This window comes from Lissotriton vulgaris, chromosome 3_1 (genome assembly GCF_964263255.1).
Source record: "Lissotriton vulgaris chromosome 3_1, aLisVul1.2, whole genome shotgun sequence".
Taxonomy (NCBI): Eukaryota; Metazoa; Chordata; class Amphibia; order Caudata; family Salamandridae; genus Lissotriton; species Lissotriton vulgaris.
The window spans coordinates 65145675-65165916 of NC_141689.1; the positions used below are offsets into that span (position 1 = coordinate 65145675).

Here is a 20242-nt window from a genome sequence, read left to right on the forward strand (position 1 = left end):
AGTGACAACAGCCTGATTGAAGCACCTTAATTTACACAATGCAGATGTAGATTCATGCACATCAAATAATGACAAGGTATGATTCTACATGAAAATAGTTTACAATCAGTGCGTACTGTGAAAATATGGCATGGATCCAGCCCCCGTAGGCAAGTTTTTAGAAAACCAAGCCAAAGGAAGCAAAATTATAATTGTCTCGAATATTATGAGTAAGCAAAGAATATTTCAATTGTGACACTCACCACATTAATTCTGTATTGACTAAGAGCGCTCTCTACTGCGCAACACGGCTGGATCCAAGCCACATTTTCAGGATATCCACTGATTCCATAATGAGTTTTGCAAAGATTTATTGTATGTAAACGTATCTAGTATGAGCATCCTTAATATGCGGCATGGATCAGGTCCACCCGGCCCAGGTTTATGCATTGTAAGAGTTCTTTCTTAATGGCTTTGATGTCATTGATTGCCACATCTATATTTCAGGCACTCAGACCTATTGTTGGAAATCAGTCAGCTTAACGAATAAACAAAAGATGATATTTGTAAAAAAAATATTTTATTCTTTACAAACCTATTCACAGCACTTCTTTACACAATTAGTTCTTTTTTAAATAGGTTACATAAAAAGTCACAAATACATTTAATCATGAAAAAAATATTTAGATGCCATTTTATAAAATTTACATCATAGAGTCAAACTTAAGTTTTTATATGAAAACATCCCAAATAAAGCTTTTGATTTGCTCAATCACAATCAACTCCAACTCGAACCCTGCAAGCGCAACTCTGGAAAGGTTGGTGCCTTAATCTCAAATCAGTTCCATGGGATTTTTCTCCCCAAAACGTGGTTTGTGACTTTCTGCAAGAGACAAAAACAGTGAATAGAAAAAATAATAATGTATTCCCTTTTAAATAATGGAGGCATTTGGAAAAGAGGTAGTATTGCAGAACATGCTATAAAGAAAATGTAAATCGGAAATATTTATATTCTTGAAATAGGAAAAAAAGAAGGCAAATGTTTAGAATTATTCTTCATTCATTATTTAACACACTAATATCATATTAATAAAGGTAATACCGTTGATGTGGAAGGATGCTTGTATGTGCCAGACCTCTATGCTTTGAATAGCAGTACATATACTAAACAGCAGACCTTCAAATATATTCATCTATGCTACGTGCATTGAACCAATAATCTGCTTCATTATATAAACCAATATTTAAAAAAGAAATATGTTTACTTAAATAGAATTAGTGTTAGGCTAAGAAGGGGAAGTTAGTAATATAAAATGGGAAACTTGCGGTGAACGAGGGGGTGTAACACGGGTCTCCTGTTTTGCTAACTCTAAATGTTATCAGTTATTTATTTTGTATTTAGTCTGGTCATATAATGTGTTTTTGCCCTTTCCATATTTAAATATTAATGCTCTCACTATTTCCAACAATCCATTTTTCCTCTTTCTAAGCTGTCCTCACATCGGCTATCTAAAATTGTGACTAATATGTTTGGGTTTATAGATTAAATTAATATTCAAGACACTGTATAGTAGATGGCACATGTTATAATTATGATTCCAAGACCCACAGATTAGAAATAGGCTTTTAAAGTGGAGGATCAGGTTTCGTTTTGGTAGGTTTTTATTGGATTTTGATACTTTCATGGAGTAAAGTGGAGTTCATGTGCTTTGAGAAGAAAATGAGCAAGAATACATATAATATTGGATTGTTTTTTGCTGCTACTACAGTGTTGTCTATGATCAATATTTTAAAAGTATCAAATCAATAACCGTAAATATACTGTACATTTATAGGATGTTGTCTTTTTTTAGATGTTGCTTTATGTTTAGGTCAAATATCCCTGTAATATGTGGGGAAATATTTAATCATGCAGGTGACTTAAGTTTGTTGTATATTCTGAATGCCTGGGCGATTGGCATTATTGATTGCACACTATTTATTACCACTTTGTTTTTCTAAGATACGTTAAGCCACCTCTCAAATAACGCAGCACCAGATACACCAAAATAAATCCAAGAACAGTGGGGTGATCAACAGTGTTAAATGCAAAATTGGGTAGGATAAAAGAGTGATTTGGGTAGCATGCATCATGCCTCAGCCAGGACACGAGCAAAGGTGAAAGGAGTAGATCAAGAAGGGTGGGTTAGCAGGACTGGCAGCTATCAATAGACCTAAAGACTTTTGTTTAAATATTAATTGGTGACTGCAACAGTGGTGTTCAAAGAATTCCGACAAAAACACAGGGGTGTAGATGAAAGTAAGCGGATGTTCTGCCATTATGGTATCTGTATTGACTGGAGGGACAAAATAAGATAGTGCTTGTTCTAGTTCTCAAACAAATGTGAACAGCTAAAGTTCTGTTTTGAACTGCAAGCACATAGGGTAAACATATATACAGATGAGAATTCATTTCACAGGTTGTGCAGCACATGTTGTAGTTAGAGAACCGACCTGCCTGTGCCTAATTGGTGTCTCATTTTATTGTGGGCTATAGAAACACCCTGCCTATAGATGACATGAGAATAAAGTATTAGAACAGCCTTTCTTTGAATGGTGACAATACGGATGTACTGAAATTAAAGTATCGGGCTAATACAATTTTGTGAATCATTTTTACATTATGTAGGCATCAACACCTTGGGCCAACTAGGACTGTAAACTAACTTTATTTTGTAAAGCCCTCACAAACCTTCCAGGGGAACATGGAGATAATATCATGTATAATTGGCCTATTATTGGACAATCATAACAATCTAGATAGAGCTCACTCACCGTCTTAAATAGTTGAGCTTTCAGGCGATATGTTGTATACTCTGTTTTCCTTTTCTCATCCTCTTTCCTCTTCCTGATTTCAGGCAGCTGTTCATATATCCTTAGAAATACAAAATAAAAACAATTAAAATAATAATATTGATGGTGTTTAGTATAATCAGCTTAGAGATCCATACTTTCTCAATTTCTACTACAGGAAAATTGTGATAAATGGTTCATTTAAGTCTTACCTAGCTTGAATTTACTAGCCATATTTAACGTTTGTTTAGCAAGTTTACTGGGCACTGTCAGGCGTTGGAAACTATTATGTGGCAGATAAACCGACTATTCTGCAAGGCCTGACAGATCACAATTTACTAATTGAGTACAGAAAACAAGGTCAGTTCACGGCGGTTACGAAACTCGAATTCAATAATAGACTCAAGCTAAATATATTTGACTTAATCGTGGAATTGTGTGGGAAGAATAGGTGGGATAAAATTGTAAAATTTAATGATTATATGGATAGAAATGTGTTTTGTGCCGCCACTGGATATTTTTATGTTGAAATTTGACATCATCCTCTCTCCAAATAAAGTTTGTTAACAAAAAATTCGGTGCCTGAATAATAAACAATGCAAAGCGGAAAATATATAGATTTAATAAAGGGAGAAAATAGAATTACAGAATAATTTTTGAGGGAAGTGGTCTGTAATTATTTTTCTAAACATAACAAGGTGAAGTAATTATTTAAATTCTAATAAAATATAAATGCATTCCACAAAACACACTAAGAGAGGCAAAAGCTTGTAAGGCAGATTTTCTATATTCATAAATTTAGGGTTAGAAGGAAGGAGATGGGTGTTCTCAAAAGAGGAACAAATGGATGCTCTTGGGGAGGTACATACCACCCTCTACGTGGAACACATTCACAAACCTTTCCAATGCCTTGTTTTCACACACCACTTTTATACAAGTTTTGAACTAGAAAATGCCAAATTAAGTGCTCATGTAAACCCTGACCTCATAATAAATTTAGCAAATATAGGTTAAATTATGTTAAATTAATTCTTAACATTGCCCATAATTAATTTGAATTACATTATTTACAATAATTCTAAGCATAAAGTAAACAAAAGTACGTAATTTGAAATGATCTAAAATATTTTAGTGAGATTTTTATAACTATAATGCTGGATTATATTGATTTTAAAAATTGTGTTCTTGATGCTTCGGGAGAATGATGGTATAACTCAGTAAACCTACTCACAAAGCAAATGTGATGATGAAGTTATGCCAAGGAAGCAAATGCCATTCAAAGCAATAGATTCAATTTAAAGGTTAAACAATGTTTTTGATGTAAAGCTCAACAGCACACCATGACCACACAATGCTAAAGCTTCTTCCAAAAAGCAAAGTCAGAGCAGAACAATTACTCCTGCTTCTCTGTGGATAAATGAGCCCAGCAATCCAAAATAAAGCACTGACCTCTAGTGGCCATCCTTTGGGAAGTAGGCATCACCCTGACCCAGAATTCCTCATTACATCACATCCAAGATGGAGGCATTCCTAACTTTATGTTCACTTCAGGATGTTCACCCCAGAGGTGTGTCCAGCCGGGCAGTGCAACCTCGATCTTGGGAGGTGAAGCTGGAGCAGAGCGGCCATCTTGGGGAGGTATTCCCCCAGGATAGGGTGCAGTCCAGTTGCTGATGCACCAGGCACTCGGCGCCAGTATTTAATCAAGGATTAGAAGGCACTCGCGAGACCCGTTTGTTCTCCTGAGGCGAAAAGCCGGGAGATTGCGCGCATTGTCTGTAACTGCTGTATCCTGTTTTTTAAAAACCTTTATAAATTTCATTTGAATTGTTACGTTTGCTTTGGGACATTTTTAAATTTACCTGCACAACGCGACTTAGCCGAGTAGGTGCTAAGTCGGGCCTCGATCTTGGGAGGCGAAGCTGGAGCAGAGCGGCCATCTTGGGGAGGTATTCCCCCAGGATAGAGTGCAGTCTAGTTGCTGAGGCACCAGGCACTGGCGCCAGTATTTAATCAAGGATTAGAAGGCACTCGCGAGACCCGTTTGTTCTCCTGAGGCGAAAAGCCGGGAGATTGCGCGCATTGTCTGTAACTGCTGTATCCTGTTTTTTAAAAACCATTATAAATTTCATTTGAATTGTTACGTTTGCTTTGGGGCATTTTTAAATTTACCTGCACCACGTGACTTAGCCGAGTAGGTGCTAAGTCGGGCCTCGATCTTGGGAGGCGAAGCTGGAGCAGAGCGGCCATCTTGGGGAGGTATTCCCCCAGGATAGGGTGCAGTCTAGTTGCTGAGGCACCAGGCACTCAGAGCCAGTATTTAATCAGACGGCCATGCTTCCGCGCAGCAGACGCGCTCAGCGGTCGCGCCAACATCGCGCCAAAGGAGCGCCTAAGGTAAGACCGTCTGGACCCGTCCGGGCCAGGACGGGCCCAGGGGCCAGTCCCCTTGCACCTATTGAGCAGGAAAGACCTTTCCTAAGGTATAATAGGGATCAACTTTTACAATTAGGAAGCAGGGTAGGCTTAAATTGTGTACCAATACCCTCCAATTTTAGTGACCCTAGGCCTTGCATAGGCTGTGACTATCAACTCATCCCGGAAACGCGTCCTTTCACTTTGGCATTACTTAATTGCAGATGGCTATCCAAACACGCGATCGAGATCTCCCTGCTTCTAGAGGGACAAGACTTGGAAGTGCTCTTCCTGACAGAAACATGGACCAACAATAACTCAGATTCGGATGTTGTCCGAGCTCTGCCCCCGAATTATGTAATGTCGAGACAAGACCGGATAGACGGTCGTGGGGGGGGGGTGTATCGCCATTGTGTATAAAAATACCTTAGGATGTAGAAGTGAGAAGGTTGTCATTTCAGGCGCGGAGTGTATGATGTTCTCCATCACACTGTCACCAACTTGCACGCTCTCGGGGCTTTTGCTTTATAGGCCCCCGGGGGTGCTGGGTCAATTCTGTGAAGATCTTTCGAATTGTGCAATTAATTTCTCTAGCAATGTCCCCAACTTCACCATATTGGGGGACTTCAAATCCACCTAGACGAGCCAGACACCCCGGCTTGTCAGGATTTGATGACAGGATTGGAGATGCTCCACCTTAAACTAATTGTCAAAGGGCGGACACACAAAGCAGGACACCTGCTCGATCACTGCTTTACCAACCTGAGCACGCTGGAGTTTGATAACTCTATGAGAGTTCCCTGGTCGGACCATACCCTCCTGTGCTTCTCTCTGACCCCCTTGGAACTTAGAGGGCCTGCTAACATCTACAAGAAAGTAAGCCGAGTTTGGTCCAAATTACCAACTGACATATGGATCTCGAACCTTAGGGAAACTCTGTCTAAGCCTAGTAATGATCCCTCGGAAGCTAATGCCCGCTATGATCAATGGCTGGAGGCTTCACTCGATCTCTCACTCCCAAAAACTGAACTTTCCCATCGTAGCGGCACGAACAAGAAAGCTTGGTATACCCCTGAACTCAAGGCACTTAAACAGGTATGCAAGCAGAAGGAGAGGAGGTGGAGGAAAGACTTCTCTGAAGTTAGCAAAGTTAGTTACAGAACATCGTTACGTAACTATAAGCTTGCTATTAAAGCCACTCAGTCCATTTACTATCAGGATAAAATTGCTTCAGCTGTAAGATGCCCCAGGGAAATCTTTAAGATCGTTAAAGCCTTAGTTACTCCTCCAACTCCTGTCAATGACCCCCTTCTTGCCCATACTCGCTGTAGGGAATTAGCAAACTTTTTTGCGTCAAAAGTAGAAAATATCTATTCCTCATTTCAGGAGACTTCCATAGGGCCTCCTCTCCCTCCGCCTCGAGATTTGATCTTGCTCGATGAATTTATTCCGCTCGACTGCTTAAAGGTTCAGTCTCTTTTGGGGAACCTGAAATCAGGCTCTCCGGTGGATGTTGCACAACCTACCATTCTTAACCTTGTATCGGACACTGTGTCTCCAGTGATCCAGGAAGTAATTAACGCTTCTCTGGCAGCTGGATTAGTTCCACCGCTGTGGAAACTTGCAAAAGTAAAGGCGCTACTTTGAATCCAGAGGACTGGGCAAATTATCGCCCCATCTCCCTGCTGCCCACCATCAGTAAGCTAGCCGAAAAATATGTAAACTCCTTGTTAGCCACATTCCTCGAAAATAATAACTCTCTACATCCCACCCAGACTAGGTTTAGGTGCAAGCAGGGCACGAAAACTTCCCTCATTGCAGTAATAGAGGAAACTAGGAAGATTGTGGACAGAGGAAGCTGCGCAGCCATATTGCTTTTAGACCTCAGTGCGGCCTTTGATACGGTTAATCACTCCATCTGAGTAATTTGGGCATTACCGGGACCGCGCTGAGGTGGCTTCACTCCTTCCTCTCTGATCGCACTTTCACCGTGTTTGAGGATGATGTTTCATCCCCCCATATGCATCTACAGTGCGGCGTTCCCCAAGGTTCATCCCTCAGCCCGACCATATTTAACATTTATATGAGGCCTTTGGCTGAGGTGGTGCTTCCCTGGGGGGTGCAATGCAGAAGGTTTGCGTTAGTCTGGAGGTGGGAGGCGACTGCCTGGGATTTGGAGACTGCAGCTGCTGAGGGGTGATGGACTGACCCGACCTCTTGCTGGTGGTCCTTTGTAGTCTGTTGGAACTGCAAACGCAAAAATGTAGGGATGCTTGTTGGTCTTGGTGACTAGGCAGGAAGGGACACAGTTGTTAACACCTACCGTAGCCATGAAAGGGCAAAATGTGGGCTGGGTTTGGTGAGAGGCCATGGATAGATCCAAAACATGGCGATAGCTCTGCAATCCTTAAGGCGCTCCAGCGCAGAGTCCACCTTCTCACCATAGAGGATAGAGCCCTCAAAGAGCATGCCCATGAGCGAAGCTTGGACATCCACCTGAGAAGCCAGTGGTTCTCAGTCAGGTGTGACATCTCTATGCCACTGAAAATGAAATTGCTCTATCTAGCGAGTTGGTCGTGTCAAGTCCAAATGTGATGGTTAAGTTTGCTGCATCTCGCCTTTCAGGAATAGCTTGGAAGGGTATGCCTCAGGCCTCTTCGGAGACCTAAAGCAACACTTGCGCAACTGAATCCCATACTGTGTGGGTGTATTGGCCCAAAAGACATACGGTATTCACCGCCCTCAGTGCTAGGCTGGTGGAAAAGAAAATCCTCTTACTGAAGTTATCCAGCCTTTTGCATTCCCTATCCGGAGGAGTTGTAGGGAATGCAGAGCAACTGATCCTGGAAGTGGAGGCTTGACCACAAAGGTCTCAAAGATGGCCTACTGGATGAGGAACGAATATGCTACTTACCAGTATGCATCTGTTCTTGGCATGTAGGGCTGCTGACATTCATATCTGTGCATAGATCGCCGCCTAGTGTTGGGTCCGGATGATTGCACATTGTTTTCCTGGAAAAGTCTTCGAAGTATCACGAGATAGGTGGCTCCTCCCCTGGACTACAGTGCGCATGGGCATCGACTCCATCCTCAGATTGTTTTTAGCCATTGTGGCCAAGATGGAGTGGAACTCAGTGAATGATGACCATGCTAGAAGTATGTGTGAATTCTGCAGCTGCTACAGGCGCCGGGGAGGAGGGCGGGCGATATGAATGTCAGCAGCCCTACATGCCAAGAACAGATGCATACTGGTAAGTAGCATATTCGGTTCGAGGCATGTGGGCTGCTGAATTCATATCTGTGCATAGAATACATAGCAGTCCCTCCATTAACGGCAGTCGCCCGTGCCAGCTGCAGCAGTTTGGAAAAGTGTTTTTAGAACAGCCTGCCCTACAGCTGCCTGCTGTTTGGAGTGCACATCAACACAATAATGCTTTGTAAATGTGTGTGTGGTAGACCATGTGGCTGCTCTACATATGTCTTCCAAAGGAATATTTCCAAGGAATGCCATGGAGGCCCCCAACTTTCTGGTGGAGTGGGCCCTCGGTGGATGGTGAGAGTACGCTTGGCTTTCAGATAGCAGATCTGGATACATTTAACGATCCACCTAGCAATACCCGCCTTGGAAATGGGGTTACCTTTGTGGTGTGGTGCAAAGGCAACAAAGAGTTGTTTAGTTTTCCGAAAATCCTTGGTCCTATCGATGTAATACATCAGGGCCCTTTTGACGTCAAGGGAGTGGAGCATTCTCTCCGCCAATGACTCAGGATTTTGGAAGAAAACAGGCAATTCAATAGTCTGGTTGATATGGAATTGAGACACAACTTTAGGAAGGAATTTAGGGTTAGTGCGAAGCACTACCCTGTTAGAATGAATTTGAATATATGGCTCTTAGATAGTTAGTGCTTGCAGTTCACTAACTCGCCGCAGCGATGTTATCGCTATGAGGAAAGCCACTTTCCACTTCAAGAATTGAATCTCGCAGGAATGCAGTGGTTCAAAGGGAGGACCCATCAGCCGGGTGAGGACCACATTCAGGTTCCACTCCGGAGCTGGTGGAGTCCGCGGAGGAATGACTCGTTTGAGTCCTTCTAGAAAGGCCTTAATGGCAGGCACTCTGAAGAGTGACAGTGCTGCCTGTTCTGTAGATAAGCGGCCATTGCAGATAGATGTATGCGAATGGAAGCATAGCCCAGATTACATTTGTACAGATGGAAAAGGTAACACATGATATTCTGAATAGACGCATCTAGCGAGTTAATGTTGTGGTCTGCACAATAAATGACAAACCGCTTCCATTTTGCCGCATAGCATGCTCTGGTGGTGGGCTTCCTTGCCTCACGAATGATGTCCATACAGTCAGAAGGCAAGTGCAGGTAGCCAAACTCTAGGACTTCAGGAGCCAGATTGCCAGGTTGAGCTGTTGCGGATCTGGATGCTGAATGTCGCCATGGCTCTGCGTCAGAAGGCTGGGTGTGAGACGTAGCCTCTGATGCGGTACCACGGACAGTTCTAGAAACGTGGTGTACCATGGTTGGCGAGCCCACATTGGAGCAACCAGGATGAGAGTCATCGAGTGCTGCCTGAGTTTGCGTGCCACCAGCGGTATCATCGGTGCTGGTATGCAAATTTGCCTGACCAGTTCATCCATATCGCATTGCCCTGTGGGTGTGGGAACCTGGCGGCGAAGCTTTGGCATTTTGCGTTCTCCCTTGTGGCGAACAGGTCTATCTCCGGATGACCCCACCTTTGGAAGTACGGTTGGAGTACTGATGGATGTATCTCCCACTCGTGCATCTGGTGGCTGGGCCTGCTGAGCAGGTCCGCCATCTGATTGTCCTTGCCCGGGAGGTGTTCCGCCATGAGGAAGATGTTCCTCTGAATGGCCCACTTCCACATGCTCTGAGCCAGATGAGACAGCTGCGGAGAGTGTGTTCCTCCCTGCTTTTGAATGTAGTACATGGCTGTCATGTTGTCCGTCCGGATCAACACGACCTTGTTGCACAGATGTACTTTGAAGGCTTTGAGTGCCATGAAGATTGCCATCAGTTCGAGAACATTGATGTGCATCTTCCGTTGTTGTTGCGTCCATAGTCCCTGCACTGTGTAATGGAGTACATGAGCTCCCCATCCCTGGAGAGAGGCGTCCGTTGTCAGGATGATCTGTGGCACAGGCTCTTGGAACGGTCGGCCCTTGCAAAGGTTTCGTGGATTCCACCAATGCAGAGAGTTGTATGCCCGACCGCTCACCAACACTAGGTCTTTTAACTGCCCGTGAGCCTGAGTCCACTGACGTGCCAAGCACTCCTGAAGCAGGCGCATATGTAGTCTTGCGTGCGGGACTATGGAAATGCAGGAGGCCATCATGCCTATCAACTGCATGAACACTCTTGCTGGAAGCGAGTGTTGAGGTCTGAATTTTTGTATCAGCGATTGAATGCTGCTGACTCTCACTGAATTCGGCTGTGCTGTGGCCGCCAGAGTATTTATAGTCGCACCCAGATACTACCGTATGTGGGCGGGCTGGAGGTGGGATTTTGGGTAATTCAGTGAGAATCCCAGATCGTGCAGGAGGTGAATGGTGTGGGACATGTGGGCGACACACTGCTGGGCTGACTTTGCCTGGATGAGCCAGTCGTCCAGATAAGGGTAGACGTGAATGTTCCGTCTCCTGAGATACGCCGCCACTGTCGCCAGGCACTTCGTGAACACCCTGGGTGCCGTGGTGACACCGAAAGGCAAAACCTTGAACTGGTAGTGCTGGTTTTGGATGGTGAACCGGAGGTATTTCCTGTGTGAAGGGTGCAGTGGAATGTGAAAGTACGCATCCTTTAGGTCTAAAGTTGCGAGAAAATCCCCCTGACTGAGCAACGGGAGCACCTGCTGCAGGGTCAGCATATGGAAGTGCTCCGACAGGATGTAATGGTTGAGCGGCCTGAGGGCCAGGATGGCCCGGAGGGACCCGCCCTTCTTTGGTATCAAGAAGTACAGGGAGTAGACCCCTGTGCCTCTTTCTTGCATAGGCACGAGCTCTATTGCTCCTTTTTGCAGCATAACGGTGACTTCCTGCTGCAATAAGTGCAAATGCTCGGCCGACATAGGATGGTTTCTTGGGGGCATGTTGGGTGGAGTGGATGTTCACTCCAGACAATAACCGTATTGAATAAGTTTCCTGACCCACCTGTCTGTGGTGATGGACTTCCAGACCGGCAGGAACTGCTGGAGTCTCCCCCCGACCGGTGTTGTGTGGTCGGGGGGCAGTGACAAGGCGTCACTGTTTGCTGGTGGCAGAGGATCTGGAGCTGTTGTTTCCACGACCTCTGCCCTTGGCGCTGTTGCCACGATATCCACCTCGACTCTTGTTGGTGTATGTGGATTGAGTGTTGCCCTTGTAGTACTGCGTGGACTGGGAGAGCTGGCCCCTTGAAATGCCTCTAGTGTTTGAGCGACGAAAAGACCCACCCCGAAACTGCTGGGACTGTAAGGCACCCATGGATTTCGCAGTCTCCGTGTCCTTTTTAATTTTATCTAGGGTGGTGTCAACCTCCGGGCCAAACAGGTGATCTGGGTTGACTGGTTAAGGATGGTGGTTTGGATCTCTGGCTTAAATCCAGAGATTCTTAGCCAGGCATGTCGCCGCAGCATAACACTAGTGTTTATAGCCCTGGCGGCTGTATCAGCCGCGTCCAGAGCGCACTTAATTGAAGCGTTAGAGATCAGCTTCCCTTCCTGAATCAGCATTTCAGCCCCCTCCTTGTATTCATCAGGCAGGTGCTGCAACAGGGTCTCCAGTGTGTCGTAGTGTGCCCTGTCATAGCGCGCCAGAAGCGCTTGTGTGTTAAAAATGCACCAGATGTTGGCTGCCTGTGCTGCTACCCTCTTCCCCAAGGCCTCAAAGACCTTGGATTCTATGTCTGGGGGAGGAGCATCACCCATAGTCTGAGAATTAGCCCTCTTCCGGGCATTCGAGACAACAAGGGAGTCTAGAGGCAATTGTCCTTTGATGTAGGTAGGATCAGTAGGCGTCGACTTGTACTTCTTGTCAATCCTAGGGTTTATTACCCTCGCCCTGGTAGGTTCTTTAAAGATCTCAGCAGCATGCTTCAAAACACCTTTCAGCATAGGCAGAGTCTTAACAGTTTTTTCTGAGACTGAGAAGGTATCAAAAAGGAAGTCGACATCCACAGGGTCAGCATGGAGCTGGACGTTGTGAATGTTTGCTGCCCGTTCAATGAGGGCATTGAAAGCTGCAGAGTCTTCTGTAGGGGACGTTTTTGCAGAAAACAGTTGAGGGTCTTGCCCTGATTGAGGATCCCCTGGGTCACCACCAGCGGCCCAGGGTTCGTTGGTATCCTCAGGGTCTGTATAGACAGGATAACTGTACTCATCCTCATCATCCCCCTCACCAGCGTCCACATCAGAGTAAGTGGGCGAAACATTATGAGTCTGTGGGGAAAGTGGTTCCACCAGAACGGGAGTGAAAGCAGAGTCCTTCTTTTTCTTGAGAGGGATCTTGTAAGACTCCATTGGGCGTTCAGGGGCGATTTTCCGCTTGTGGAGGGAAAGCCTGCCCGTGTCGGCATCAATGAAGTGTTCCTGATGCTCTTCCACTGAAGGTCGTCGAGGATGTGGGCCGGGGACCACCGCTGATGACTTCGGCGCCGAGGAGACCTTCTCAGGCACGCTGGCGACTGCCTTAGGAGCGAAAGCCTTCGGTGTCGTCTTTGGCGGCAACGTGAAATGGATGGGCGTGGGCGCCTTAAGTAGTTTCTCCACCGGTTTCGTAGGCGGAGGATCCTTCGGACCGGCCGACGCAGTTCCGTCCCGGATGCGCTGCAGGGAGTCCGTCACCTTTTTGGTGAAAGCGGCGGATGGGCGCGCCGGTTCAATGGAATCCCTCGAGGCCACACCTGGAGTCGACTCTCGGGGCGCCGTGCCCTTGGCCTTTTCCTGCAGACGCGGAGTTGCGAGAAACTTCGCGTCATCCAGCCGTTTCTTCGGGTCACCGAGAGCTTTCTTTGGATCGCCGATAGCCTTCTTTGGGTCGCTGAGGCTTTTGCCGGCGTCGACCGTCTTCGGCGCCGACGCGCTCGGCTCCACCACCTTTACTTTAGTCTTCGGCGTGGCAGACTTCGTCTCGACGCCCTTGACTTGAGCCTTCGGCTCGACAGCCACCTTCGGCTTCTTCGGCACCGAGGGCTCCGAGGCCTTGGAGCCGACCAAAGCGATGCGCACTTTCTGTTTCGAGGATGGCACCTGCGCAGTGTCTGGAGTCGAGACCGTAGGTTTCACTTTCGGTTTCGGTTTTCCAGGGAGTGGCCCGGCAGCAATGTCCTTGGCCGAGCCCGAAGGCGGGGCAGTAGAACCCATAGTGAGATCTTGGGTAAGGCCCGAAGGCGATCCCTCGACCTGAGCCTCATGAATTGGCACGGCCCCAGAGTCAGTTTGAGGAAGCTCCTCATCCGAGCTATCCTCCATGGCCCCGAGGGCCCGGTCGTCGTTTCCTACCTCGTCGACGACTTCTTCGGCCTCGAACATCTCTGCATCCGCGTCGTAGTCGTAGTCGACGTCCGACGTGGTGTTCGACTCAGTAACGTCCTGGATAGATTCGTCCTCTACATCCCCTGCATCGAAGATGTCCACAGGCGCCGGTGCAGCATGCTGGGCCTCCTGGCGTGCAGCTCGTCGAAGCTTAAGCGTCTTCTTGGACCTGAAGCGTGAACAAGCCATACACTTGGCTTCATCGTGGTCCGGCGACAGACACTTGTTGCACACCGGGTGGACGTCGATGTGGGGATACTTCGAGTTGCAGACGGGACATCTCTTGAATGGACTTCGGTCCATGATGGACGGTCGATAGGTCTGGAGCGTCGACTGGGCCTTCCGCGTCGAGAGCACGCGGGTGTAGAGAATCCGGCTCGGAACCGAGCTGGAAGAACTAAGACCGAACGCAAGACTATACCAACGTATTAGACTAAAGACCTTTTGGTCTCAAGAAAGTTTTCTATCGATTCCGACTAGAGGGAACCCAAAGACATCCGAACCCAATGGCGGAAAAAAACAATCTGAGGATGGAGTCGATGCCCATGCGCACTGTAGTCCAGGGGAGGAGCCACCTATCTCGTGATACTTCGAAGACTCTTCCAGGACAACAATGTGCAATCATCCGGACCCAACACTAGGCGGCGATCTATGCACAGATATGAATTCAGCAGCCCACATGCCTCGAACACAGAGGTCCCAAGGAGTGGCACAATGGCAGTAGGCAATTGTCCTGTGCACAGGAGCATTTGTGTAGGGCTTGGACCATACCCCAAGATGGCATCTGTAAGGCCTTCATTGTTTGGGAGTAAAGATTAAGGAGGTGGGGGGTGGCTGCCGGCTAAAGTACCTCTGTTAAAACGTTTGCCTTGACTTCCACTGTGGGCAACTGAAGGTCCAAGAATTCAGCTGCCCTCCTCATGACCACTGCAAATGAGTCCCCCTCTTCCATAGCCATGGTAGAGGGAGGGACCAGGTCAGTGTCTGGTGAAGTGTCCAAACCACTGACATCCGCCAGTGCCTCGGACCAATTGTCCTCTGTGTCATTAAGTGGACCTCTGACCCCTCCCAATCATCACCCTCTTAAGGCCTGTTAAAGGAAGAAAGCACTGGCTCCATTTCGGAAGGAATGGCACCAGTCGGCGCCACAGTCATCATCGGATGACGCCCATCCGGCTATGTATCGGAGTCGGGTATGGCGATGGGGCCTGCACCTCCGTTGGGCGCAGGCGGCAATGGGAGCGATGGCACAGGAGCAGTCTTGCGGGTGGCACCGCTCCGGATTTAGAACTGGACCCAAGGGGCCCTACTGGAGCCAAGGGCGGTCCTGCCGGCGTAGGGGCCCCTCCTTCACCCGTGGAGCCCAAAAAGACTCCAGAAGGGTCGGACTGCCCAAATATGGTGCATAGTCTTATAAATCTCTGAGTTTGGCGGGGTCACTCCAGCTCCGGGAAAGTCTGGGCAGAGCAGATCGGATGTTGGAACAGGCTCCACTGCGAAGCGAGACCTAGAGTGCCGGAACTTCCGTACCAGGCCAAATGACTCGGACTGGTGCAGGGAAGGCAAAGACTGACTCGCTCACACTAGAAGCTGACCCTGAAGGTACCTCGAAAGCCAAAGACCAAAAATCCTGCCAACTACAAAAATCATGTTGAGGCAGAAGATCTTGTTGACTCCCAAAACTTTGAGGATTTTTCAGATTCTTCTCTCTAAAGCAAAGAATTCCTCAATGATTGCAGCTCATCACTGTTTTGGCAGCTCTAATGAGTCCATTCTTTGAAACAATTCATAAGCGTATGATATGGCATCTTTCTTGAAAGACAACTTAATTGTTAACTGTAACATCAGCTAGAAGAGTCTGAGAAATACAGGTTCTGTCTTGCAAGGAAAATCCAAGATTCGTTCCAAAAGTGCCTACTGCATTTCGTTTGAATCAAAAGCTCGCTTTACCAGTGTTTTTAGCAAACCCTCCCATGGTGGAGGAGAGAGATCTTCATTATCTAGACTTTAGATTTATCTGTATAAGACAAAGGATTTTTGTTGTTTGGACCAACTTTTCATAACTTATGTCCCTTTGAATACGGGAGACCAATATGAGACTAATAAAAAAGATGGATTGTTTCATTTACAACTCCGGGCTACATGTTTATGATTGGACCACTTTCTACAACTGTTGAATCCCATTCTACAAGGAGTTTGGCAGCCGCTGCAACGTCTTTGCAGGAGTCTTACTCAAAGATATCTGTATAGCAGCTGCATGGAGAATGACACACACTTTCTCAAAACATTACATCAATGCAGAAAGGAAGCAATATTGGGATGAGCAGAACCTATGCTCTTATGGTGAGCCTCATTGCCCACTTCCACTGTTTTTAGTAATGTTTTGCTAATTTTGATTCAAGCATGTGAATCTATGAAAGATCCAATGCTGGAGAAGAAAATGGGTTACTTGCTTGTAGCTTTGGCTCTGCAGCATTTGCATCTTTCATAGATTAGCTCTCCTTCCTCCCCTTTGATGAGGCTTTTCCTTATTTTACCTACACTGTCACAACCTAGACAATCTGGTAGTTGGAAGTTTTTTCAGGGGAAGGGCTGTTTATTCAGGTGCCTGATTGGCTGAAGTTTGTATCACACAATGAGGTGGACTAGTTGTATCTATCATATGTTTTCCTCCCAATTTTATTGGGTGTAATGGGTCATTGTTATGTTAAAATTGATTACCAAGGGTATTCAACCTAACAACAGGGAATGATTCAAGCATGGATGGGAATCTATGAAAGATTAAATTCTGGAGAAACAGATGTGCTGTACTATATCTATGACTTCACAAAAACATCTCATCTCAACTTGTACCCAGTTCAGCCCCCAAAGCATTTCTTACCATTTATAGCACAAGTCTCCACTGTAGTTTAACACCAAAGGCCAGGCCAGAGAGGGTTTGCCTTATGAGAGCTGAATAAAAGACTGCGTAGGTACCAAACACCATGTGAGCAGGTAGGTTGCCAATGGTGGGCACAAAACAAGGATTGCATGCCCCATAACCATCCTAGGCTGTGCTCTTCCACACCCCACTCATGCAACTGCCCTATCCTGGATCCCTTGCATGTCAAACGTGCATGGCACAAGAAAAATGGAAGCATTGGTGAATATCCTTGGTATAGTAGTACCATGAGTGGTTCACCATCAGGGCTGAAGGAACAGTGGGGAAGGTGGGTTTAGGAGATTACCTCTGCACCCTTGTATAAGCAGGTCACAGCTAAGGATACAAAAACAGCTGCCAAACAGATTTTCATAATGATCTTTATGATAGCCAATTATGCAAGAAAACAATCATCATTAATATGCTGAAATCAAACCACGGATTGGACAAAATATGGAATCTTACCGTTTGGATCTCTCCACCATCTCTTTCTTTGAAATTGTTCTTCGCTTTTGTAAGGTCAGTTCATCTAACAAAATGAAATAGATTGAGATCAGAAAAAGTCTTAAATTGACCTTTCTTCTGATAATATGTAGCTTGTTGCCATTGAAACATGTTTAGTCAATATTTGAGAAAGCATACAGTCTACAGTAAAAAAAGTGGCTTACAATAAACAAAAATGTCTGACGCATTTCGGACACTGTAATGAAGTGTTAGACTCTCCCGCCTGGTGGCTGCTTGAATCCAGAGTTCCTTCTTTTCACTTTCGCAATGGTGCCTGAGTGTAAGTGCACCTTTGACACTGAAATGATGGCAGACTTATTAGGAGGTCCCATCGCGGATGTGATAGTGCTGTAGAGTGGGGCAGACAGCTGACCATTCACAGGCAGAGAAGCTGCTGATACACCGGAACAAGTGCCTGCTCAACCATGAGGCCATGAGGAATGTTGACAGAAAAGTAGGCCCTCTCCAACTAGGGGGCGAGGCACCATAAGACAGGCATATAGGATGTCTAACAGAAAGAGCCAACAGGTGGAAATTGTAGGAGTGGGGAGTATGTGGCCTAACTAGGGTCCCACTGCAGCAGGCGGAGCAGAACCCTGAGCTATCCAAAGGTAAATAAAGCTCCCAATTCTGACTGTGTTCGGATACTGCCTATTCTTTTCTTATCATTGGGGAATCTGTATTGGGATCTGGATTGACAGTCCCTGAGAAGAACAAAAAAAGGGAAGACAGATAGGAAGAATACTGGGACCTTGACTGGGAAACATAAGTAGGCCCTGAAAAAAAACCCATCACAGCTGGTGACTTAAACAGGCACAGCTGATGAGGCAAATGTAAAACGTTTGAGAGAGCTGACAAATATCTTGTCACCATACCCACTGCAAGGTCTACCAATATAACAGAAAGTTTAGCCTGGAAGGATAAACCAGATGGTCCTCAAAGCAGGCCACACACTTTGCCCACCATAAATCAACATTCTGGATGTACGGGGAACAGCCAAGATCAAGTTGGTCACCTCTGTGTGTCCTTCAAAACCAATCCGCTGATTTCAAACAATCTCAATGTTATGTTATGTTAACAAGATTTTATATAGCGCTCGTACACCCAGAGGTTTCATGGCGCTGACTGACAGATACTTTGGTGGTCGGAAAGTTATGCATGAGCCTGAGTGAACAACCAGGTTTTAAAGCTGTTTTCTAAATGTCTGGAGATTGGTGCAGGACGGATTTCCAGGGGGAGGGAGTTCCATAGTTTGGAAGCAAGGGTGGCAAACCTGCGACCTCCCTGGCGTTGGAGCCTGTAAGGGGGGATGATCAGGAGATTTTGATTGGCAGACCGAAGGTTACGGGAGGGAGTGTATTTAGGCAGAAGGTTGTTGATGAATTGGGGGCTACGGGCGTACAGGGATTTGAAGATGATGGAGGCCGTTTTGAATGTGACTCGTTGGGGAATGGGGAGCCAGTGAAGTTGTTTTAACAGAGGCCTTGCTGAATGCCAGCGTGGTAGTCGATGAATCAATCTGGCGGCCTGGTTTTGAGCCATCTGGAGGCGCTTACTGAGAGCTAGAGGGAGACCCAGATAGATAGAGTTAGCGCAATCCAGGTGTGACAGTACGAGAGCTATCACCACCTGGATCAGGGCTGGCTGGGTTAGCATCCGACTAATCTTCCTGATCTTACAGAGCTGGAAGAAGCATGTGGACATTACCGTGCTCACTAGGGTTTTTAGTGACAGATCTTTGTCAATAGACACCCCCAGGCTTTTGACCGAGATGGAGGGAGTGGGAGGGGAGCCGAGTTCTGGTGGCCAATAGTGCGTGCCCCAGAATAGTTGGCTTTTGCCATTAAGGACTAGTTCGGTCTTGCCGGGGTTTAATTTCAGCTGGTTGGAGTCCATCCAATGGCGGATGTGTAGCATTGTGCTCTGGAACTCCCGGATGGATTTGGGGGAATTATCGATAGTGAAAATGAGTTGGAGATAGTCAGCATAGTTGAATGCGACGGCTTTGAATGCTTTAGGGGACTGAATCAGGGGGACCATATAGAGGTTGAACAAAAGGGGAGACAGCAATGAGCCTTGGGGGACCCTGCAGGAAGTGTGGAGTTTGGGGGCTGAGAAGGGGGGCCAGGCAGACGGCTTGGGTACGATCGCTGAGGAAGGACCTGATCCAGCTGTAGGCTGAATTGCAAATGCCGGCCTGTTTGACATGGTTGAGGAGAATGCTATGATCGACCGTGTCAAACGCAGCCGAGAAGTCTAGTAGGACCAGGGCCTAGGGGATTTCTCTGTCTGCATTGTGGCGGAGGGAGTCCAAGACGGTGGTGATGACTGTCTTGGTGGAATGGGCGGGTCGAAATCCAGCTTGGAAGGGGTCCAGAAAGTTGCATTGCTCAATGGAGTCCGAGAGGTGAGTGGTAACGTGAGCCTCCAATACCTTAGCCAGGTAGGGGATGAGGGAAATTGGCCTATAGTTAGAGTGGAGGGGTCGGCCCCTGTTTTATTTTTAAGAAGGGTACAACGACTGCCTCTTTGAAGATTTTAGGGACCACGCCTTGGGATAATGACGCATTGAGAAATGTCAAAATCAGAGGGGATAGCTCAGAGAATACGTTTTTTAGGATATGGGGAGGACAGCAGTCCCGAGGAGAGCCAGATTTTACCCTAGTCAGGAGGGCTTGTAAGGAGAGTGCGTCGAGGGGTGGAAAGTGATCGAGGGAGCAGGTGCTGGGGGCACATGCAGGGGAGAAAGGTGAAGGGTCCATGGCAGGGATGCTGGATTTGATGGTGGTGATTTTGTCGAGAAAGTATTTATTGAAAGAATTGCATAGGTCCTGGGTGACCAGAGGCTTGGGCAGAATTCTTTCAGAGTTGGAGAGCTTGCTGATAATAGCAAAAATGTCGTTGGATTTGTTTTCTGAGTGTTCTATTATGCCTGAGAAGTAAGAGGCTTTGGCTTGGGTGATGGCTTTCATATAGTCTGCTCGAGCAGCCAGATAGCGGGTTTTTTCATGAGGGTCATAGGCCCTCCTCCATTGCCGTTCCTTTTGGCGG

At 46.6% G+C, this 20242-nt stretch overlaps 1 protein-coding gene across 2 annotated transcripts in view; it reads right to left on the minus strand.

Moving 5' to 3' along the window:
• Positions 1–542: 542 nt before the first annotated feature.
• The window catches only part of ALMS1 (ALMS1 centrosome and basal body associated protein), a 220681-nt gene continuing 200981 nt past the window's right edge, over positions 543–20242 (minus strand). For both annotated transcript variants that reach the window (XM_086960096.1, XM_086960094.1), the window contains exons 17-19: positions 17153–17216; positions 2794–2893; positions 543–862 (exon numbers count right to left, since the gene is read on the minus strand). In XM_086960096.1, the coding sequence (XP_086816222.1) occupies positions 818–862; positions 2794–2893; positions 17153–17216 (209 nt within the window). In that variant the 3' untranslated portion in view covers positions 543–817. The remainder of the gene's footprint in view (positions 863–2793; positions 2894–17152; positions 17217–20242) is intronic.